General features: G+C 32.8%; 1 protein-coding gene across 2 annotated transcripts in view; it reads right to left on the bottom strand.

The window, feature by feature from the left end:
- Positions 1 to 22,463, bottom strand: part of VPS13A (vacuolar protein sorting 13 homolog A) — a 205,202-nt gene that overhangs the window by 84,969 nt on the left and 97,770 nt on the right. For both annotated transcript variants that reach the window (XM_081066231.1, XM_081066232.1), the window contains exons 32-39: positions 17,976 to 18,143; positions 16,615 to 16,919; positions 9,650 to 9,797; positions 5,374 to 5,524; positions 4,479 to 4,606; positions 3,956 to 4,125; positions 3,196 to 3,413; positions 1,566 to 1,798 (exon numbers count right to left, since the gene is read on the bottom strand). In XM_081066231.1, the coding sequence (XP_080922357.1) occupies positions 1,566 to 1,798; positions 3,196 to 3,413; positions 3,956 to 4,125; positions 4,479 to 4,606; positions 5,374 to 5,524; positions 9,650 to 9,797; positions 16,615 to 16,919; positions 17,976 to 18,143 (1,521 nt within the window). The remainder of the gene's footprint in view (positions 1 to 1,565; positions 1,799 to 3,195; positions 3,414 to 3,955; positions 4,126 to 4,478; positions 4,607 to 5,373; positions 5,525 to 9,649; positions 9,798 to 16,614; positions 16,920 to 17,975; positions 18,144 to 22,463) is intronic.

The following is a 22,463-nucleotide window of genomic DNA, read 5'->3' as shown; positions in this document are numbered from 1 at the left end:
ACGGAGAAAAGAAAACCTCTTTAATACATGCTGCTGGGAAAACTGGAAAGCCATGTGCAGAAGAATGAAAATAGACTGCCATCTGTCACCATATATCAAAATTAATTCAAAATGGATCAAAGACCAAAACATAAGACCTGAAATAATAAATTGCATAGAAGAAAGCATAGGTACTAAATGTACGGACTTTTGGTTCAAAGAGGATTTTATGAATTTGACCTCAAAGGCAAGGGATGTTAAAGCAAGAATAAATGAATGGGCTATGAAACTAAAAGGCTTCTACAGCAAAAGAAACCATCAACAAAACAAAGAGGCAACCAACCCAATGGGAGAAGATATTTGCAAACAATACTTCTGATAAGGGGCTAATATCCAAATTATGTAACAAACTCATCTAACTCAACAACAACAAAAAACAATCCAATTAAAAAATGGGCAGAAGACCTGAACAGACACTTCTCCCAAGAAGACATAAAAACAGCCAACAGATATAAAAAACAAACATGCTCAATTTCACTAGCTATTAGGGGAATGCAGTCAAAATCACAAGGAGATATCACCTCACACTTGTTAGATGGCTATTATCAACAAGACAATAACAAGGGATGGAGAGGTTGTGGATAAAAAGGAATCCTTATACACCAGTGGCCATGTAAATTGGTACAGCCACTATGGAAAACATTATGGAGGTTCCTCAAAAAATTAAGAATACAATTACCATTTGACCCAGCAATCCCTCTTATGGGTATCTACCCAAATATCGGAAAACATTTATCCGTAAAAAAATATGTACCCCTATGTTCACTGCAGCATTATTCATAGTGGCCAAGACATGGAAACAACCAAAGTGTTCTTCGACAGATGACTGGATAAAGAAGATGTGGTACATATATACAGTGAAACAATCAGCATTAATAAGAAAACATGAAATAGTGCCATTTGCAACAACATGGATGGATCTTGAGATTATCATGCTAAGTGAAATAAGTCAGACAGAAAAAGTCGAGAACCATATGACTTCACTCATATGTGGGATATAAAACTGAAAGCAACTAACAAACAAGACAAACAAATAAAGAGACAAAAACTCATAGACACAGAGAACAGTTCAGTGGTTACCCAAAGCTAAGGGGTGAGGGACAGTGGTAGAAGAGGGAAAAGGGGGTCATGTATATGGTGATGGAAGGACAACTGACTCTTGGTGAACACACAAGGCTATAATACATAGATGATATACAAGTATTATAGAAATGTACACTTGAAACACATATAATTTTACTAACCAATGTCATCCCAATACATTTGATTAAAAATTAAAAAAAAAGAAGTGTCAAGATAAGAGTGATTTCTTAGTGAGAGTATTCTCAAATACAAAAAACAATGAGGAGCAACCAAAAGAATGAAAGAGTTTCAAAGCTGGATAATAATACAGATTAGTCTCTCCAAGCAGAAAGAAAGGTACTTTACAGATAAAGGTTTGAAAGTATGTAGGTAGTCTCCTAAAGTGGTGTATATTAAATCCAAAACAGTTTACAATTAAGCAGATAATGAAACAGTGAACTCACAGTAGTGATTTTGTCTTTTCTCTTGACTGGAAGAAATGGGCATGCTCTCATTTGGAGATCTTTAATAGCAGCAGTCATCGTACTGTTTTCAAAGTCACCCTTCCAACAAATTTCACATTGTGTTGTAATGACTAAGGCAGGAGCATCATTTTTTGTCATATCAGCCACAAACACAATTTCTGGATTTTTAATAATGATATTAACTTCCCATTTCACTTGTTCCTGTACAGGCACTAAAATAGACATAAAAATAAATGAATAATTTAAAATATTATGGGGATGGAAGGAAAACTGACTGGGTGGTAAACACACAATGTGATATGTAGATGATGTATTACAGAATTGTACACTTGAAACCTATATAACTTTACTAACCATTGTCACCCGAATACACTTTAATTAAAACAATAAAATAAATTAAATTAGATATTTATAAATCTTTGTTATACATGCTATTTATGAAACATTTATTTATGGGAAATATTATTTCCATTCTATGTTAAGAAGTAAAATTAAGGAATCTTATATCTCAAAGGAATGTACAGCAACTCTCTTAATATAAGATTTGAAGAAGCTATAGCCATAAGGACATTTAAAAATATGGAAAAAAAATCTCCACTATTAATGGCAGGGCTAGAATCTAATCCAGCTTCTAACTCTCAATTTGACACTCTTTCCATTACACAATAAATATGTAAAAATAGAAAAATAGAAATATAACAAAAATATGAGTACTTTTAGTTAAAATACTAGTTTGAATAATGAAAAGAAGTGATCAGTTCATTATTTCCCCCCCGCTTGTGTTCTTCCAATAAATTATTTCACATGACTGCCTTCTGAGAAGTACGAAGTCTGACAAATTCATAAACTCATCCTAGAAAAAGTGCTACATACCTCATTGCTGAATATCACCACAGTCACTTTCAAAGTACTCCCCTTGGGAACCTATGCATCAATGCCAGCACCTAGTCCACCCTTCAAAACAATTTTGGAACTCTTTTTCTGGAATGGCCATCAGAGCTGTTGTTATATTACCTTTGGTGTCCTGAATGTCATCAAAATGTCTTCCTTTCAATATTTCCTTTATCTTCAGGTAAAGAAAGAAGTAGGGAGGGTGTTCCAATACAGTTATTTGTTTACTGTCTAAAAACTCCCTGACAGACACCCTGTGAGTTGGTGCATTGTCGTGATGCAAGAGCCATGAATTATTAGCGAAAAGTTCAGGCTGTCTAACCTTTCATTGCAATCTTTTCAGCACTTTCAAATAGTAAACTTGGTCAACTCTTTGTCCAGCTGGTATAAATTCATAATGAATAATGTCTCTGATATCAAAAAAGGTTAGCAACATCGTTGCAACAAGTTCGCGAACTTAATTGTCAGATTTTGTACAACTACTTATTCTAATATAGTTCTCATAATTTTTGAACCCAATATACATTCACACCTTGAAAAATATGTAAACTGCACATCCAGGCAGAAAATACATATAAGTCTTTCCCCTTACCTCTGAAAAATAAAGATTTAAATTTATTAATTCACTTAACCTCATCATCTAGAAAGCTAATCAAAGTTAAGTGCTATTGTGGCACTTCAATAACACAGATATTAAATATTTTTGTCAATAACTAACCTTCTTCCTTAGCAGCCCATGCCTGAACACTGGTTTCTACAGCCGTGCCTGTGGTGTAGGCCTCAAGAAAGACATTTGCAACTGTCAGCAGAAATTCCACACTTGCACAAATATATATTTCTTGAAGGACTAAGTCAGTCACCCAACCATCTCTGACTCTTCTATACTTTACATCCATCATGTCCTTTTTGTCAAATCCGACTGTCAGTCCTATCATTCTGAAAAACACAATAAGAACTATTCCTATGAGTATCTTACAAATAACCAAACACATCAATAAAACTTATCCTTTTCACTGACAACAAACCGGCATTCCGAAGCCATTTCTCGTAAGAAGACAGAAAAGTACTCCAAACAACAGACATGAAAACTTTTGAAGCATAACTGTTTCATAAGTTAGGAAGTATGTTTTTAAGAAATTATCAGAATTTTGAATCTCAGCATAATTTTTTTCTTCTCAATTTTTCATGTACTTCCCAATACAATTAGAATGAATTTATAATTTAGATAATATAGATTAATTTAAAAATATGTGTATAATTACACTGATTATTTCTTTTAATCAATCTATTAACCATCCAGCAAAAAGACCACATATATGAACCAACACATTTTAAATGCTGACGGAAAACCATGATTTAATTGAACTGCACCTCTGAAGATCTTAAGTATTTATCCAGATAATGAACATGCAATTTTGGGAATAAGTTTTGTAAAATTTATCAACCATTTCTCAAATAATAACTCAGAATACTATTACCTAGGAGTTGCCTTCTTGACATGAGGCCTTTTATCATCTAAAATACAGTTTTTTAATGAGAAGGCAGAAAATGTTGAGTCATCTGTATACATTTTTAAAGTACTTATTATATTCTCCAATTTAAATTCAGCAAGTTTCAGAGAAGGATCCCGAACATCTGCAAACGAAGTCTGTGGAAAAGAAAATCAATACAACAAATTTTACACAAAAACATAAATCTAAAGCATATTTTACGATATGAACTACCACATTCTCTATCTCCAAAGAGCTCACTAATGAAATGCCAATAAATTATTTAATTTAAAAATTTATTTTTCACATCACTGGCTATAAGAAAGACAATTCATTTTAAGAAAGCAATGGTTAAGATTATTTTATTATTAAAGTGAAAAGATCAATAATTTTTCTCCAGAAACACATATCCAAAATGTACATGAAATATTAACAATCGTTATTTTAATAAATATTCACTATATAATTTTCATCAAGTGAAAAATGTATCTTCTTTTCTTCCTCAACTTACCTGTTCCAGACTTGGACTATACAGTATCATTGTGAGATAATCAGTTCTGAAATTCATATTTAGTGTTGTCTTAACTTGAGAGTCACGTGAATGTACTTCAACCACAGCAGCTGTCACTATAGTTGTTCCTTGGAAAAAATTAAAGTTATTGGGTAAAAGAAAAAAGTCAGAAAAGTTAGAATTCATTAAAACATCCTTGAAATATATTTAACAGAATTATTAATTAAATGAGCACAGAAAAGGAAGAGACTTATAGCAGCAATAAAAGCAGCCACGATATTAATTGTTGAAATTGGGCAATAGATACATGTGGGTCCATTACCTTATTCCTTCTATGTTGGTGAACGTGTAAAAATTTCCAGAAGAAAATGATTAAAGTAATATATTTAAATATCTATTTCTCATTTTATCCATTTTAGACAGTATCTTTATACTCCTCACTAAGTCCTTGCTACTTCCTCTAACTGTCCCATCTTCTTTTTTCCAGATTTGGTCAGTTATGTCTGTACTCCTAGGTTAACAAAGATTATCCTCTCTTGACACCTCTTACATTTTGATAGTGCTGTATCAATATAAAATATTCCATCTGGGATAGATGCTACACTAAGAAGGGAGAAGGGGAAAGGGGAGAAAAATAGAAAAACAAAAAAGGACCTATAGGGAAGTTAGAATTACAAGAATAAATACTAAGGAATTTTGTCACAATAGGACTAGGAATTTTGAATCAAAGAAAAAAATGAACAGAATGACTAATAATAAACAATTTTGAGATACCTGAATAGAATGAGCTAATTAGAAATGATTTATAAATCTGTTTACACCAAACTAGAAGTAGAGAATAGAAGGAAAGAAGACAGGGGAGGGAGTAAGAATAAATTTAAAGTTAAAAACATACCTCCTGAATGATGTGACGCATTAGTAACTCCACTAGTAATACTATTCTGATCTTTTATTCCTGCTGGTGAGGCACTACCGCCTTCTTCATACCATATGTTACCATATAATGTTTTAAAAATAGTTGTTATATCCTCTTGACTAAGAATGAACTGTTAAAAAAAAGATTTATTTATTTTAGTGTTACTACTGCATGAAGTTAAAAATGTTCATATAAAAATGATTGTTTCATTTCAATCCTCTACAAAACCAGTTTTTAAACATGAGAGAAAATTTCTAACTAAATGACCATGTGATCTTTAGTATCTTCTGAATTCATACCAATGAAGCTATGAATGATGACCTACTTTTGTTATGACTGTACCAAGTAACCTATTAATTTTAAAACGAACCTACATGTTTAAATATTCATCTAGGTACTTTGTCTTTTTTTGGTTAGTAAGCAGCTCAACTTACAAATACAGGATAATCAAAAATAATACATTTGCATAGTGAAAAATAGTTCACAACGTGTTTTACATGAATTACTTTATTTGAACCTCTCAAGTTCTAGGTGTAAAGAATATAACCCTGATTTTTTAATAAGCTGAGGTTTAAATGGTTAAGTATCATGCTTCAGTCCACTTACTTAAAGAACTCGACACTCTAAAAACCCCATGTGTTGCAAATTTAGCCTAAAAGCACCAGCATAAGACATGTCCTGAAAGTTGTGATGGTTAATTAATTTTCCCTAAATTTGGCTAGCTCACAGTATCAAAATATTTGGTCAAATATTATAGTAGATGCAAATAATTTCAGCAAAGACAAAATATATTTAAAGATATGTGTGTGTGTGTTCGTGTGTGCGAGTATATAAACTATATATATATCGACACACAGAGGATGCCAAAAAATGTATACACATTTTAAGAAAGGAAAAAACTATTAAAATTGTAATACTCGATATACATCGATAACAAAAGGTGAGTACAAATCACGTTTGACTTCTGCAATGACAAGAGGTGCTCAATGTCAGCGCCCAGACACTTCGGGATTACCGCCAACTACCACTGCTTGACTTGTTGCCGTGTGAAGCGTCCCGGATCTTCCCTTGTGCACAGCACACACGGTACCACGTGTCTCAAACGTATGAAGGCATTCAATTGTTAGGTGTGTTGGAGGTTCTGCTGCATACTCCCGCCTCCATTTTCATTATACTTCCACAACGTTCTTGAATTTCAAATACCACTTCCACTGTGCTTCTGCCATTTTCTTTGACTGTCCTGCCTGTCACATGGTGACGCTAGCATTCATTTGATTAACACCATCTTTGGAGCAAACATCATACTACAAATTGCTACTGTAATTCCATTCAACTTTGAAAAGTAATACACAGATAAAATCTCTTAAAATGTGTATACACTTTTTTTGTGCCCCCAGTATATATATTACATATATGCCGTCTTCCCCTACCATGATCCACCCAGTAGTTTGCAGCCCACCTCGGAGGACCACATATTTGACCCCTTCTAGACCTCAACCTCAGGATCAGTGAGAGACTAAAATCGAGTCTTCGAGAAGTTAGTCTAATGCATCCAGGCCAAGTGTACATTATATTGGCTTTTTTCTCTCTGGACAATTCTAATAGTTAAACAGTCATTATATAAAAAACAAAACAAAACCTATGAGTTTTAAATTGAAACTTTCTTCATATCAGCAATAGGTTGTTTCGCTTTCTTATTATTCGTGTGTTCACTGGAGTACACTTCGAATTTCCTTCAAGTACTTTTCCTTTACATTCACAACTTGGCTGTTTGGTGCAAGAGGTCTACCCTTTCGGCCTGTCTCGGATTTCGACCTGCCTTTCTCACTAAGCATAAACATTTCTAGCTTTTGGTTTAAAGTGAGAGACGTGCAACTCTTCCTTTCACTCGAACAGTCTTAGAGGTCACTGTAGGATTATTAATTGGAATAATTTCAATATTGTTGTGCATGAGGGAATAGGGAGGCTCAAGGAGAGGGAGAGATGGGGGAACCAATCCAACCAGGGGCCACTCAGTGCAGCAGTCGGAACATACACATTAAGTTTGTCATTCTATGTGGGTGTGCTTCATGGCGCCCCAAAACAATTACAACAGTAACATCAAAGATCATTGATCACAGATGACCATAAAAACTATAATAATAATAAAAAGTTTCAAATATTGTGAGAATTACTAAAATGAGACAGAGAGACATTAAGTGAGCAAATATTGGGAAAATGGCACCAATAGATTTGCTTGAAGCAGGTTTGCCATAAACATTTAATTTGTACAAAAATGCAATATATGTGAAGCACAAGAAAGTAAAGCACAATATATTATGATAGGCCTGTATACTAATTTAGTTTTTTAGATTAAGTCCACGTGTATCTTATTCATGCTACTTACATTGTTTTATTTATTATAAATTTATTATTACTACTTAGGTTTTTCTAACCTACTACTTAGGTTTTTCAAAAATTTTCATTTATTCATGACATTTATTTTGTGATTATCCAGCAGGTATTGCAAAAAGTTATGTTCATATAAATTTATAAACTGAATTAAATATTACAATTTCTTAACTGCCTTTCAATTAGTACATGCATATTGAATGCCTGCCAAACATTGATATTAATCATCACTTTTCACTCTTGCCGACAGCTCAGTGCAGGAAGTTGGAGCAACCATAAGTATCACCACCCAGACTGCTGATCTGTGGCTCCTAAATGTCAGCACAGGCTGCGTGTAATATTGACAAAAATCTGACATTTCAGAAACCATAATTTGCAACACTCAATATGGATGCATTACAGTTAACTGCTTCCAGCTTTTTGCTGATGCAGAAGATGATGTCTAGGAGGCGTCAAATGTCCACGAAAGGGTAGTCTACAACTGCTAACTTACCATGTGGATCAGGGTAAGGGAAGACAAATTTCTTCCTCCCGGGAAGGCAGCCAGGCATTTGAAGATGATCTGCAACATCATCTGAGCCTTTACAAGGCTTCTTCCTACTGAAGAATGAAGAAATGGCATCCTACCGCCCCACTTAAATCTGCCTAATGTCTATCCCCAGAGCAGGGAGAATTGCTCAGCATGATACTTATGTTTTGTAAGTTTCTATCTGTTGTCTGTCTTACCACTATAAAGAGACTTCAATTATTTATCTTAAAAGCGTACAAGTAAAGGAGTCCATATGATCTTATACAATAAGAACTTACAGATTTTCTGTTGAGGGTAAATGGGGTCAAATATATGGTGATGGAAGGAGAACTGACTCTGGGTGGTGAGCACACAATGTATTATATAGATGATGTATTATAGAATGGTACACTTGAAACCTATGAAATTTTACTAACCATTGTCACCCCAATAAATTTTAATTAAAAAAAAAGATTTTCAGTTGAGATCATCATGTTTCAAATTCTAAATATACTTTTAAGTTAAAAATCTTACAGGTTTAAAATGATTGTTTTCTCTTTTTGAATAATTTTTATAAGGAGAAATAGAAAGGGAAACTGGACATGTGGGTAGAAAGAGAAACCTTCCAGACACAGCATATGTTGCTGTCACTTCAGCAAAGCATGTGATACAGTTTTAACTTCTATTGAGTCAAGAGGGAAAAATATGTACTTGTGGATAGATACATTAGAGATCTATGAAGCAATATCAACCAATATGCTGAAGGTCCTGACCCATTTGCAATTTTCATCTTCATCTCCATTCTTCTAGTACCTTCTCTAGGTTATTTCATATATTCGCATGGCTTTAAATACCATCTATATGCTGATGACATCTGTATTACTATTTCCAGCCTAGACCTCTCTACTAAGTTCTATATTAATATATCCAACTGACTATTTATGGCACCATGTCTAATATTTGTTTCCTTCATGGAATTTACCATAATTGAAAACTATTTTAATTATGTGCCTGTGTACTTTTTACTAACTAACATGCCTCTCGACCACCATCACCACCAACCCCTGCATGAGACTGAGAAGTGCATGAAGCCAGAGTGCGTAGCTTCTTTGCAACTGTGTCTCCAATATCTAGTCCATATATATTTCCAATATACATACTTTATGTATATCTAACACACCATAGGCACTCAATTATTTGTTGAATGGAGAACATTCAATGAACTCTAGGTTAATACAGCTACTATTTCAGTTCTGACAAAGGTGATGAATATATAACTTCTACACTCAAAATGTCTTTATGTCTCCAAGAACTATGTTTTAACCAGTAAAAATCAGTAAGCATCCAAAAAGTTACCTCCATGGGCTTTAGCTGAGCATTTACATTAAAACAAGGCACTTCCTGATACCACTCCCAGGATAAATTTCGCTCAACAATCACTTCAAGATTTAACGGCAGTAATAGATCCAGTACTTTCTGGTAGGCGTCATTAATAAATTGAGTCCTGTAAGTAGAAATAAAATTGTTTTGAATTATTTCCTATATACTCAGATAGTAACAAAAAAATTTGTTTTATATACTAATAGAAATCAATAATTTTTTGTCTGAAGAGAAAAACAAAATCCATTAGGCTTTCCATGTCAAAATGAGGCATGTTTCATTGCAGTAACGTAGGTGACTTTCTCTGAGCTGAATTGTTCCACATTGTAAAGAAACGAATTTTTAAATTAGGATTTTGCAATCTTTAAAAGTGCCCAAAATATCCAAGTTGGTAGTTGAACCCTTAAAATGAGAATATCTATATATAATCTGTAAACATATATAAGACCTCTTATAAAAATATTTTCATTCACTAGTGTAGATATATAGCAAAATACCACATTTTCCCTTTGTAAGAAACAAGAAACATAGTTGTAAGAAACAAAGTTTGTAAGAAACAAAGTTGCACCATATGAAGTTTCTTTTTCTGTGGATCAAAAATAGTTTACTATGGAAATTGAACCATATTTGTCTTACCATGTACTTATAAGAGTAGGACTGATAACAAGAAATGATGAAAATAGTAGGTTAATGAACTCCTTTCAAGTGACAATGTTACCACAGAAACCTCCCACTGTGTCTTCAAATAATAATCTAAAAGCGGCACACCTTGATTATACTTATATTTTAATTGTCAGCAAATCCCAAATCCTTCTACTATGGTATGAAGCTATGACTATAGAATTTTAGATATCACTTATTCAACTGCAGAAAAATATGGGAGGCATCAAGGATCGCAAAGAATACCTAGTACATGGTATCATTTTATGAACTGACTATAGAGTCACACTATACTTATGTATACAGACTTGCAATATCCATTTAAAGATAATAAGGAATCTAGATGCCCTAGGGCACATTACGTACACAATTTTAATAGGTGCACATTACATGGCTATACCATAAGTCATTTAATCAACCTTCTATTGTTAAGGAGTTATATTGTTTCTAATTCTTCACTGTAATAAATACTTGGATCATTAGCTTTGTAAATACCTTTGAGTAAATTTCTTCCTTTGGACGAACAGCAAGAAACATTAATTGCTATGTCAAAAGACGATTTCTTCTGGAAAATTATTTTGTATCAGTACTACCCAATATCTGGGGTTGATACCTATTCTATGTGCTCCCACAATACCTTGAACTTTTTTTATCATTCTATTTAATATGCTTTATTTTAATAGTTTACTTTCTTGTCTGTAGTTTCAATTTGAATGACAGCCTCATGAGGGCAAGGCCTGTTTATTTTGTTCTTTGCTGTAATGCCAGTACCGGGCTCAGATGATTGCAATATACCATGTACTGTACAATTATTTGCTAAGTTGTATTCAAGAAACTGGATCTAAATGTAAACAACAATATATGAGAGCTCCATTTCTCAAAATGAATAGGTAAACAGCATCATTTCATTGTATTAAGTTTCGTTCCTTTAATTATTAATGAGGCTAACCATTTCTATTAGTTGTTTATTGGCTATCATTGTTTCTTTAAAGAATCATCTAGTCACGATCTTTACCAATTTTACAAATTACTTTTACTGGTTAAAATATTTAAAGATTTTTATTATCTGTTAAACATGTTGCTAATTACCTCATATGCTATTTACCTTTTAATTTTGTTTTGGTAATTGATATTCAGAAATGTATATTCTTGTACTAAAGCCAATTGGCATTTTTCCCTTATCACTTTTTCTTCTTTCTTCAATGCTTAAATTAGAAAGTTCTTCTCTACCCTATTACTGATACTTACATGTTATTTGCCCTTAGCTTTTTTAATAGTGTTATTGAGGTAATTCATATACCATACAATTCACCCACTTTTAATCTTTTATGGTTTTAAGTGGCACTATGTTTGGTAGCCATTTTGAACTGCAAAATCACTAACAAAAAGCCCCAAAATGTGAAAAACATGCCACCTGAAAAGGACACTTGTTTACAACATGAGAGCTGAAATAATACTGCAGAGCACCATCTTGTTTGACACCTGACCTGGGAATAGAGGCTTTGAGAGACTCAGATTTCTTTCAGCTCTGCACATGCCCTCAAAAGTGCAATGAATTTTGGGGTTACAAATAAGTATTAACAAGTTGTGAGGTTCAGAAACATGGAATCTGCAAATAATGAGACTTGAATGTGTGTATACACACACATACATACATACACACACACACAAATAATGAGGACACACAAACATGGTCAATTGCTGAGCTTTGTATGCTTCACTGTTTTAATTATTTTAGTTTTATAATATATTTTAGTAGTACTTAATGCAATGTAATAAATATATTTTAATGGTACCTATAGTGTTGTTACGATTCTCCCATGTCCCATCTTAATTTATTCTTTCAAAAAATATCTTTGATACATCTTGTTCCCTATTTATATTTCCAGAAAAAACTTAACAATTTTGAAAGGCTTTAAAAAGAACTTGTGTTGTGATTTTTACTGAGATTTCTTATAAATTAATTTATAAGAAACTCACATCTTTACAATATTGGGTCTAGGAAAATATTCTTTCTACATTTATTCAAGATTTATTTCTGGTCTTTGGTTAAGTTTTACAACTTTCCTTACAGACGTATTATAAATATATTTTTTAAATTTTATGTTACAATTCAGTGTTGCAACAAAATTATTTCAATACAAGTGGTCACAAATATGAAGTACTTATTTGTCTTTATGTGCTTTCTATGAAGCTATAATTAAACTAAATTTTGAAGTATCAATTATTTTTAATTTATTTCAGGGAAAATTAATTATACTCTATAACAGTAATTCCACTTCTAGGAATTTGTCTGAATGAAGTGAATTATACTAAAGAAATGGGTAGAAAATCATATAAGTATCGTTGAACAAAGATAACAATCATTATAGTGTTATTTATAACAGTGAAAAAAAATAGGATCAACTTAAATTTCTAATAGGCAAATGGATTTTTAAAAAACTGTGAAATAAAATATTTAGAAAAGTTATGCACTCAAAATAACATGGAAAAATATTTACAGCACATTGTTAAGAAAAAAAACTTTAAATCCAAAATACACAACATAATTCTTATTTAACTGAAATATATGTGCATATATAATTAACTAGTATAAATATACCAAATTATTAATAGCAGTTATCTTTGAGTGGAAGTATTGTCAGCAATCTTTTATGTTCATCCTAATACCATTTTATGTGCCTCTCCAACAAAACATTAATCCTTTTTTGGACATAAAAATATTATTTAATGTTCTAGATATACTTCGTGAACTCTTAAAAACAATCTGTTTGTAATATAGGCTCACAACTAATTTACATCTACCACTTTTTAACGTCTAGCAAGATGTGATTAATATAGATATATATTCAATTTTAATAAACTCAAGCTTTTACATTGTTTAAACTCCAAGTTAATGAGCCATCTAAAGCTTAAAACCATTACTCTATAGGTATAGCCAACTAAAATAGAAGTTGCTCTCCTCAATATTCTCTATGATCTCTGAAATCCCTGATTTAGCTTAAGATATTCTGTATTTTCCAAAACCTTCACTATCATTAATTTCTTAATTAAAACCTGGCTTTCTATGGCATTCTATTAAATAGAGGCCCACTTTTCCCTAACACCCTACCTAACTCAGGGTTAAGAGATAGAAATCATTTTCTTTATTTATAACAACACCCCTCAAATCTGATTCTTATTCCTTGAATAATAATGCCATCTAGATTTACCATGTCTATCCTTGCTATAATCAACAACTAGTCAGTGCTTACTTCTGAAGACTTTGAGACTGTTCAATCTCCAGTTTATAAACCTCTCTACATTCTTTTACTCTGTCAGTACCCTTTTGTCTTTAATTTCTTCCTTCTCCATTATCCATCAACGTCTCTCAAAACTTAAAATCCTGTCCCACTAACTTCAGTCACATATGCTTGTTAAAAATTCAGTTTCATCTCAATCCAACTGACTGTTGGACTCCAAATATCAAATATTAAGACTACATGACAAAAAATCATATACTATTGATTCATGGTTAACAACATCAATGGGACCTTCAATGCTGCCTCAATATTCCCGGTTTCCCCCCTCTCTATCTACTCCTTTTAGTTTCTTTTGAGGTTTCTTCCTTTGCCAATTCCTTAAACATTGGCATTCCTAAGTATTCTGTCCCACATGTCCCACTCTACAAAGTCTTTGTATGATCTCACTCATTCTAATGGGTTCAACAGTTAAATATTACTGAAGATTCCCAAACCTAGAAATCTACTTTCCTGATATCCAGACACAAACAAGTATGTCCAACTCCCTTCCAGATCTCTTTCTAGATATCTCCACATAAAAGTCATGCAGCCACTTCTAAGTTACTATGCCTATTATAGAACTCGTTAGTATCTCCAACTGTTTTTTTCTGCATTGCTCTATCTTATCGCAGTCAACTGCATTATTACAAAACACTGAATTTTACAAGCCTGCAACCTGGAGTCAATTTTAACTCCTCCCCTTTAACCCTAACATACATTTAACAGTTACTATGAATTCTAGTTTAGAAGTTTTCCATAACTGATTAGTTCTCTACTACATCACTTCCTTACCCTAGGCTGTATATAATTCCTAATGTGAATTACTATAATTTGCAAGACAAAACATCCAGTTTTGTCTCCTTTGAATTATTTTCTACAACCCTTTCAAAATCTATATGTGATCCTGTTTTTATGCATCAGCTCAATAAATTCATTAAATTATAACTACCTCAACAACCCAATGAGAAAGGTACTATTTACTCATCCCTTGTAAAGATCGCTCATTATTATACTCCAGGTTCCTAGCACAGTGCCTGAGGCATATTGGGTGCTTAATACATAGTCAAATATGCAATTGATAGAAATTTCTCCTTCCATCCATGGTAGAATAACATGAATCAAACAACTACCCTCCAACATGCACACACGCGCGCGCACACACACACACAAATACACACAAATACACACACACACACACAAAATATATTAAAAATGGTTTTCGAAACACAGGACATCAATCAATGGAAAGTGATTCATGAAAAATGTGGTTAAAAAACAAGGTGGGCCCTATTATTGTCCCAACTTCTATTGTTTTGAGATAATTTACAGGATATGGCATAGGGAGGGGTCAACCAGGAAAAGACAAGCAAAGTCCATGAGTTGAGAAGACAGAGCTAAGAGTCCAATGAGACCAAGGCAACTAAAAGTTCATACAGTAACATGCCAGAGAAAAGAGAGCTGGACAGAAAACCTCCAGAATTTTAGCTCTAAATGCCTATATTAAAAAAGATGTTCAAATCAATAATATTAGCTACCACCTAAAGAAAACTTAGAAAAAGAGCAAAACTAAACACAAAATAAGCAGAAGGAAATAATAAATATCAAAGCAGAAATCAATGAAAGAGAACATAGAAAAACAAGGGAAAAACAAAAGCTGGTTCTTTAACATCAAGAAAACTGGTAAACTTCTAGCCAACCTGATTAGTAAAAATGCATAAACTATAAATATCAAGAATGAGGAAGGCAAAATCACTGTAGATAATAAATAAGAATATGTTATGAACAACTTTATGCCATAAAATTCTACAACCTTGATCAAATGGACAAATTTCTTGAAAAAAATTAACAAAGATCACTCAAGAAAAAATTATTAACTTGAACAGTCCTAAGTTTATTAAAGAAAAGGAAACTGTAGTTTATCTCCCACAAGTAAACTCTATGCCCAAATAGCTTCACTGGTAAATTCCACCAAATATTTAAGGAAGAAGAAACACAATGTACACAAACTGTCACAAGCGTATATATGTCAAAACTTATGAAACGGTATACTTTAAAGATATGTATTTTCTTATATATCAGTTACATCTCAATAAAGCTGTTTTAAAATTACTCAACTGATGGAAAGAAGGGCAGGAGGGAGACAGACCAGCAAGAGGCCACAGAAGTAGCAAAAATAAAGGGAAAGATGCGAATAAATTGAGATCAAAGAAAAATAACAGGTAAAAAGTAGGAATTATAAACAGAGATGCATCAAAGATGGAAAAGGAATAGGGCACTATAAATCTAGAATAGGTGATTAGAAATAGCACAGAAACACAGTAAAAAGTTCCGGAACCATCTGGATATTCATTTATTACCTTAACTCATAATGCTATGCCCAATGAGTATGTAAGGTTGTACTCTACATTGTGTTTTTTTTTTTGTTTTTTGTTCTTTAACTAGAACATAAGATCCACAGCACAAAGCAGACAGAGTAGTTTGGGTAATGCTGTATTTATGAAGTGAAAAAATGTACTATTTAGGAATTCCCACATTACCTTATAATTTATAAAGAACTGCAAATAAGCACAAATATACTTCCTCATATAATTAAATTTACAGTGTTCCAATTATCTACGGAATAATTTTCAAATACTGTCTAGGTTTTTAAAAACTAGAAGACAATAATTGATCTTGCAAAAAAATAGTTGGGGGAGAATCACAAAATTAAGTATAATTATATTTATATAATATATAATGTATAATATAAATTTATAATATTTAAAATAGAATATAATATTTACATAATATTTATATAATATTTATAATATAACATAAAATTTATAATATTATAATAATTTATTATATAATATATAATATATAATTTATATATATAATTATTAACTATAATTGTAATGAAATAAAATCTCTGTAAACAGAAGATTCAAGATCCCAAAACCTTCCATGTAAAAAGTTAGAAAAATACTGCATTCTACACAAATACACTTGTGGGAAGCTTACCTGTACAGTCGCATTTCACTCAGCTTTATCGTTATCAAATCAATAATGGGTGGGGTGTTTCGCTGGCTGTCTTTTATCATATGAAATGTATTCGTCATTGTGATTAGTCCAAAATCAGCAACAAAAACATTTTCAGAAACTGGAGACTGTGGGATGACCACAACTGGGGCTTTGATGTTAACATCTAATGCCAATCTAGAACTCCTTTGTGCCAGTTCTTTTACACCAGTAGCAGCCATTCCTGCTGCCTGAACAGTTGCCTCAGCCAAGGCTTGTTTAACTGCTTGAAAATTATCTATAAAAGCCTATAAGATAACAGAGTTATATGCGTAAAGTTACCACTAATGAATAAGACTTATTAAATGTTTATTTATGTTTAAGATTTTACCTCCGTAAGAAAAAAAAATGTTTTTGTACAACCAAGCATCTGACTATATTAAATCTTAATTTTCTGCAATAAAAATTGAGAAACACAAAGATGCAGATGCAACAATACAGTAAAACAATAAAAATCGAACCCTGGAACAAAGTAACATGGCTATCGCAATCTTTCACTGACATCTATTTCCTTTATTATCTCACTTTCTCTGATGGCTAAACAATTACATTGCATTTCCCTGTACAGCCTCAATGGACACAGAGCTTATTTATGTTTTTAAGATTAAATACATATACATATGTTTCTTCAAGAACACCAGTTTTCTAATTTATGAATTCTGAAAAAAATACTTCAATGACCTAAAATATACCTAGAATTATACTTAATTTTCATACTTAGAATAAAACTTTTTATTTTCAGTAGTTTTTTAGTATAAAGCTAGGTTCAGTGACATAATGCTTCTGATTTATAAAATCTATGAAAAGCAGAAACAGAACTCAAACACCTTAAGGAAGTATCATATAGAGATTAAATTTAAAGCCCGTAAAGCCTGAGATAGTCACAGAATTTAAAAGCAATAAAAAGTATAATATTCCTTATAACTTTAGATAAAAAACAAACTTCAATTATGTAGTTTACATAGTATTTTTAGAGTTGGAACTCAGGTAAAAAAAAACTCAAACCAATGATGTATAAAATAAAAAATTCAATTAATATATTAACATATTATAAATGATATATAATATATGTACATTTAATATGTTAACATAAAATATATACTTCAACTGGACATTCCCATGTGAAAATAATGTTACATAAAGTGCTATACATTTCAGTCCTAATAAATGGTACCCCCAAAATTATGAAAAATCGGGAATTATGTTTGATGCACAAGGAATTATGCAACAAGGAATTGTGTTTGATGCACAGCAATTTCCAACTAGCAGGAAAGAATTTGAAAAAAATTGATTAACATACTTACCAATATAGAATGTAGAAATTTTGTGACAAAAACTACTTCAATGCAACCAACAGTTAAATTAACCTGAAGGTCAACCACATTCATGTCTGTGTATGCAGAACCAGCAGTTGCATCCGCATAAGAAATCATTTTGAAGCTGAAAACTTCCTTTCCAGTGATATAAACAGCCTTAATGAGAGAAAATTCAATTGTCAAAATCCATTTTGAAATGATGTGTCTTCAGTAGAAAAACAAAGCAGTACAGGTGTATTTGGAAAATCTTCTGTGTATTCAAGCCAAGTACAAATAAGGCAACAGTTCTAACTCATTAAAACCTACATTGCAGGTTTTTCAAATTGGTGGTGGCGGCTTCCTTTGTGGCCCATGAAATCAATTTAGTAGGTCTGGCCCACATTTTTTTTTTAATAGGGAGAACAGAAGAAAACTTATTCGAATATACATTTTCATATAGTGTTTACTTGTGTACTGAGAATTGCCATATCAATGTACTTTTGCGTCACTATCAAAACTTTGAAATACAAGGTACCTCTACAACTTAATAAAATGCACTTCTCTTGATTTGAGGTACATGAACAGATTTTTTTAGACTCTTCAAAGGAGTCTTCTATCACTATATTTCTGTTCCTTACAAGTTGTGAAGTTATATCAATTGCAAACCAATAATTACCTACAGCAGATTAAAATCAAAAGTTCTGCAATATCAGTTTAAAATGGTGGAGCCAACAGCAGATGTGAAATGTTAAAAAAAAATTTGGAAAATGGACAGAGCAATAACTTAGTTTACAGCTTTCTTGCCCCTCCTAAATGCTAGAAGCATGGCGAGGGCTGAAGAGCCATCAACAAGCAAAAAAATCCTCAGGAACAGAAGATATGAAGGACCTCTGAAGGTTAAGATGCATGATGAGGCTGAAAAGAAATCTAGAGGAGTTCTGCTTCTGTCTAGGACATAGAATGATGGAGAGAGACCATTCCAAACCTTAACCAGATAAACTATAAAATTGTAACTCTTCTTAAAACAATTAGAAATCTGAGATCATAAGCCAACCAGGCAGCCTAAACTCTAAAGAAAAAAGTACCTTTAAGAGAGAAAATGAGCAGTGGTAATGACCAGGAAAAAGAGATGCCAGGTACCATACAATCTAGGTCAGAAGATTTCGGCTAAGATGGTAAAGGCTAACTACAGACTAACGTGAGATATAGAATCCCTGGAAGCCAAAGACTCAAGGATAGTTCACATTCAACTGCAAGCACTTCACTGGGAGCTCTACGCTGTGAGGTCATGAGAAAGAGGAGGCAGAGTGGAAGACCAGAGAATGCTTTTCTTGATACAATCCTGGAAGAGGCGAATAACCTCCACTGCAAAAAGCCCCAAAGTATCACCAGGATTATTCTCTAATCAGAACAAAAGCCTTAACAACCTGGGGGAAAGGCAGTAACCTTGTTGCCATCAGGGCACAGGTAAACATATTATACTACGGGCAAAGAGAAAAGACAATTCCCTTTATAGCTGGGAGAAGAAACCCTCCTGGGACCAGGCCAACATAGGTCACCTTCTCCTGGGGCAGGGATGAAGAGTCTCTCCCACACAGGAAGTATGAGAAATTATGTACAAAGGAATAAAGATATATAGCAGATTTTTCAATAAAACCATGTACAACAAAGAACAATGGAGTCACATCTTGAACAGTTTGAAAGGGTGAAAAAAAAAAAGCCCCACGAACCCAGAATTCTACACCTAGCAAAAATATCACTCAGAAAATGAAGGTAAAATGAAGGTGAAATAAGTTTATTTTCCCCAGTTCCCAATCCTTCTTTCCTCCGCAAAGGTGAGAGAATTCATTACCAGAAGAATTGCATCATAAGAAATGGTCAAGTTCTTAAGGCAGAAATAAAAATAACAGAAACTTGAAGCTACATGAAGAAATGAGTTCTAGCAATAGTTAGAATAAAAATACAAAATAAATTTTTTTAAAAAAATTAATCGCTTTAAAGAAAATTGCCTGAACCAAAATCAGCATTGTAGATTTTCAGCATATACAAACTAACACACATTACAATAATACCATGGAAGATGAGAATTAGAAATTGTCAGAATTGTGTTATAAGATACAGTATACATAAAGTGGCAAAATATTACTGGAAGGTAGACTAATTAAAAGCATGTATTGTAAACTCAAGGGAAATCACAAAATAAATCATACACAATCCAACATCAGGTAAAAAAAAAAAAAACAGAAGGGGGAAGCAATACAAGAAAGAGAATGAACAAAACAACCGAAAAATAGAAAACAATTAGAGAGATAGATTTTAATCTAATCATATCAATAATTGGCTTTTTAAATAGCTTAAATATAAATAAAAAGTCAGAGAACGTCAGATGGATAAAACAAAAAAAGCAAGATTGAAATATATGCTGCCTACAAGAAACTTTAAATATAGACATAGACTAAAAATTAAAGGATAGAAAAAGACACACCTGGCAAACCCTAATCAAACAAATCTATAGTTAATACTGCTATCAAAGTAGACTTGAGAGTAAGGACAATTACCAAAGATAAAGAGGGACATTACATAATCACAAAAGGGTCAGTTCACCAAGAAGGCATAAAGATCCTGTAGATGTATTCACCTAACATGAGATATCAAAAACATATGAAGCAAAAATTGAGAGAAAAAGAGAAATAGAAAATCCAGCAGAAATGTCAACAATCCTTTCTTAGTAATCAACAGAACCAGTAAACAGAAAATCAGTAGCCTGGGCAATTCTATCAACTAACCTAACTGAAATTATGGGACATTCAACCCAGCAACAGCCAAAAATATACACATTAATTTCAAGTACATTTAGAACATTCACCAAGGTTGATCACACATGCTCTGGGCCATAAAACAAATGCCAACAAACTTAAAAGAGCTGAAAAGGTTTTTCTTCTCTGATCAAAATAGATTTAAACTGAAAATCAGTAACAGAAAGATAACTGAAAAATCTCAAAATATTTGGAAGTTAAACAGCATACTTCAGAATAAGCCATGGGTAAAAGAGAAATTAGAAAATATTTTGAACTGAATAAAAATAGCTTTTCACAAAGATGGCGCTAACACCAAAGAAGGAAGTGCCTGCCCTTCCCAAAGCCGAAGCCAAAGCAGAGGAATGGAAGGCAAAAACAGCAGAGCTGAAAGGCATCCACAGTCACACAAAAAAAGAAGATCAGCAAGTCACCCACCTTCCGAAGGCCCAAGACACTGCAGCACCAAAGGCAGCCTAAATATCCTGGGAAGAGTTCCTCCAGGAGAAACAAGCTTGATCACTATGCTATCATCGAATTCCCCCTAACTACCAATTCAGCCACAAGAAGGCAGAAGTCAGTACACTTGTGTTCACTGTGGATATCAAGGTCCACTATCACCAGTTTAAACAGGCTGTGAAGCTCTATGATACTGACATGGCCAAGGTCAGCCCCCTGATCAGGCCTGATGGAGAGAAGGCAGCATGTGTTCGACTGGCTCCTGATTATGATGCTTTGGATGTTGCCAACAAAATTAGGATCATCTAAACTAAGTGCAGCTGGCTAATTCTAAATATGAAATTTTTTCACTGTGAAAAAACAACAGCAACAACATATTAAACATTGCAGGATGCAGCTAAAGCAGTGGTTAAAGGAAAAGTAATAGGAATAAATGCTTATATTAGAAAATAAGAAAGCCCTCAAATCAATAATCTAAGCTTCCATATTAAGAAACTAGGGCTCATAGACACAGACAATAGTTTAGTGGTTACCAGAGGGTAAGGGGGGTGGGGGGAGGGAGATGAAGGTAAGGGGGATCAAATATACGGTGATGGAAGGAAAACTGACTCTGGGTGGTGAACACACAATGGGATTTATAGATGATGTAATACAGAATTGTACACCTGAAATCTATGTAATTTCACTAACAATTGTCACCCAATAAATTTTAAAAAAAGAAACTAGGGAAAGAAGAGCGAATTAAATCCAAGGGAACAGAATGAAGGAAATAAAAGAATAAAAACAAATAAAATTGCAAACAAAGGAAACACACTGAACCAAAGCTGGTTATTTGAAAAGATTAATGTAATTGATAAATCTTTAGCTAGACTGGCTGCTTTCACACTACACTAGCAGAGAAGAACAGTTGAAATAAAAACTGCAAGACCCACAATGTCTATAATATTTGCAATTTGCCTATTGACAGAAAAATTGTGCTAACACCTAAGTTAAACTAACAGGTATTTTATAAAAGTTGAAGCATAAATAGCCTATAAATATATGAAAAGATGTGTAATTTCAATAGTTAAGAAAAACACAAATTGAAATACCATATAAATATACTTCAGATCTTTAAAATATTTATCATCTAAGATTTCCAAGCATTAACATTGAAGCAAAACACCAAATCTCTTTTCCACTGCTCCTGGAAGTACATATGATATTAAAAATAGATTCTCTGCAAATGCTTGCATGAGATATG

The sequence above is a fragment of the Rhinolophus hipposideros genome, assembly GCF_964194185.1.
Source record: "Rhinolophus hipposideros genome assembly, chromosome: 11".
Taxonomy (NCBI): domain Eukaryota; kingdom Metazoa; phylum Chordata; class Mammalia; order Chiroptera; family Rhinolophidae; genus Rhinolophus; species Rhinolophus hipposideros.
The sequence above is the reverse complement of the archived record's forward strand: the minus strand, read 5'-3'. Positions and strand labels throughout refer to the sequence as shown.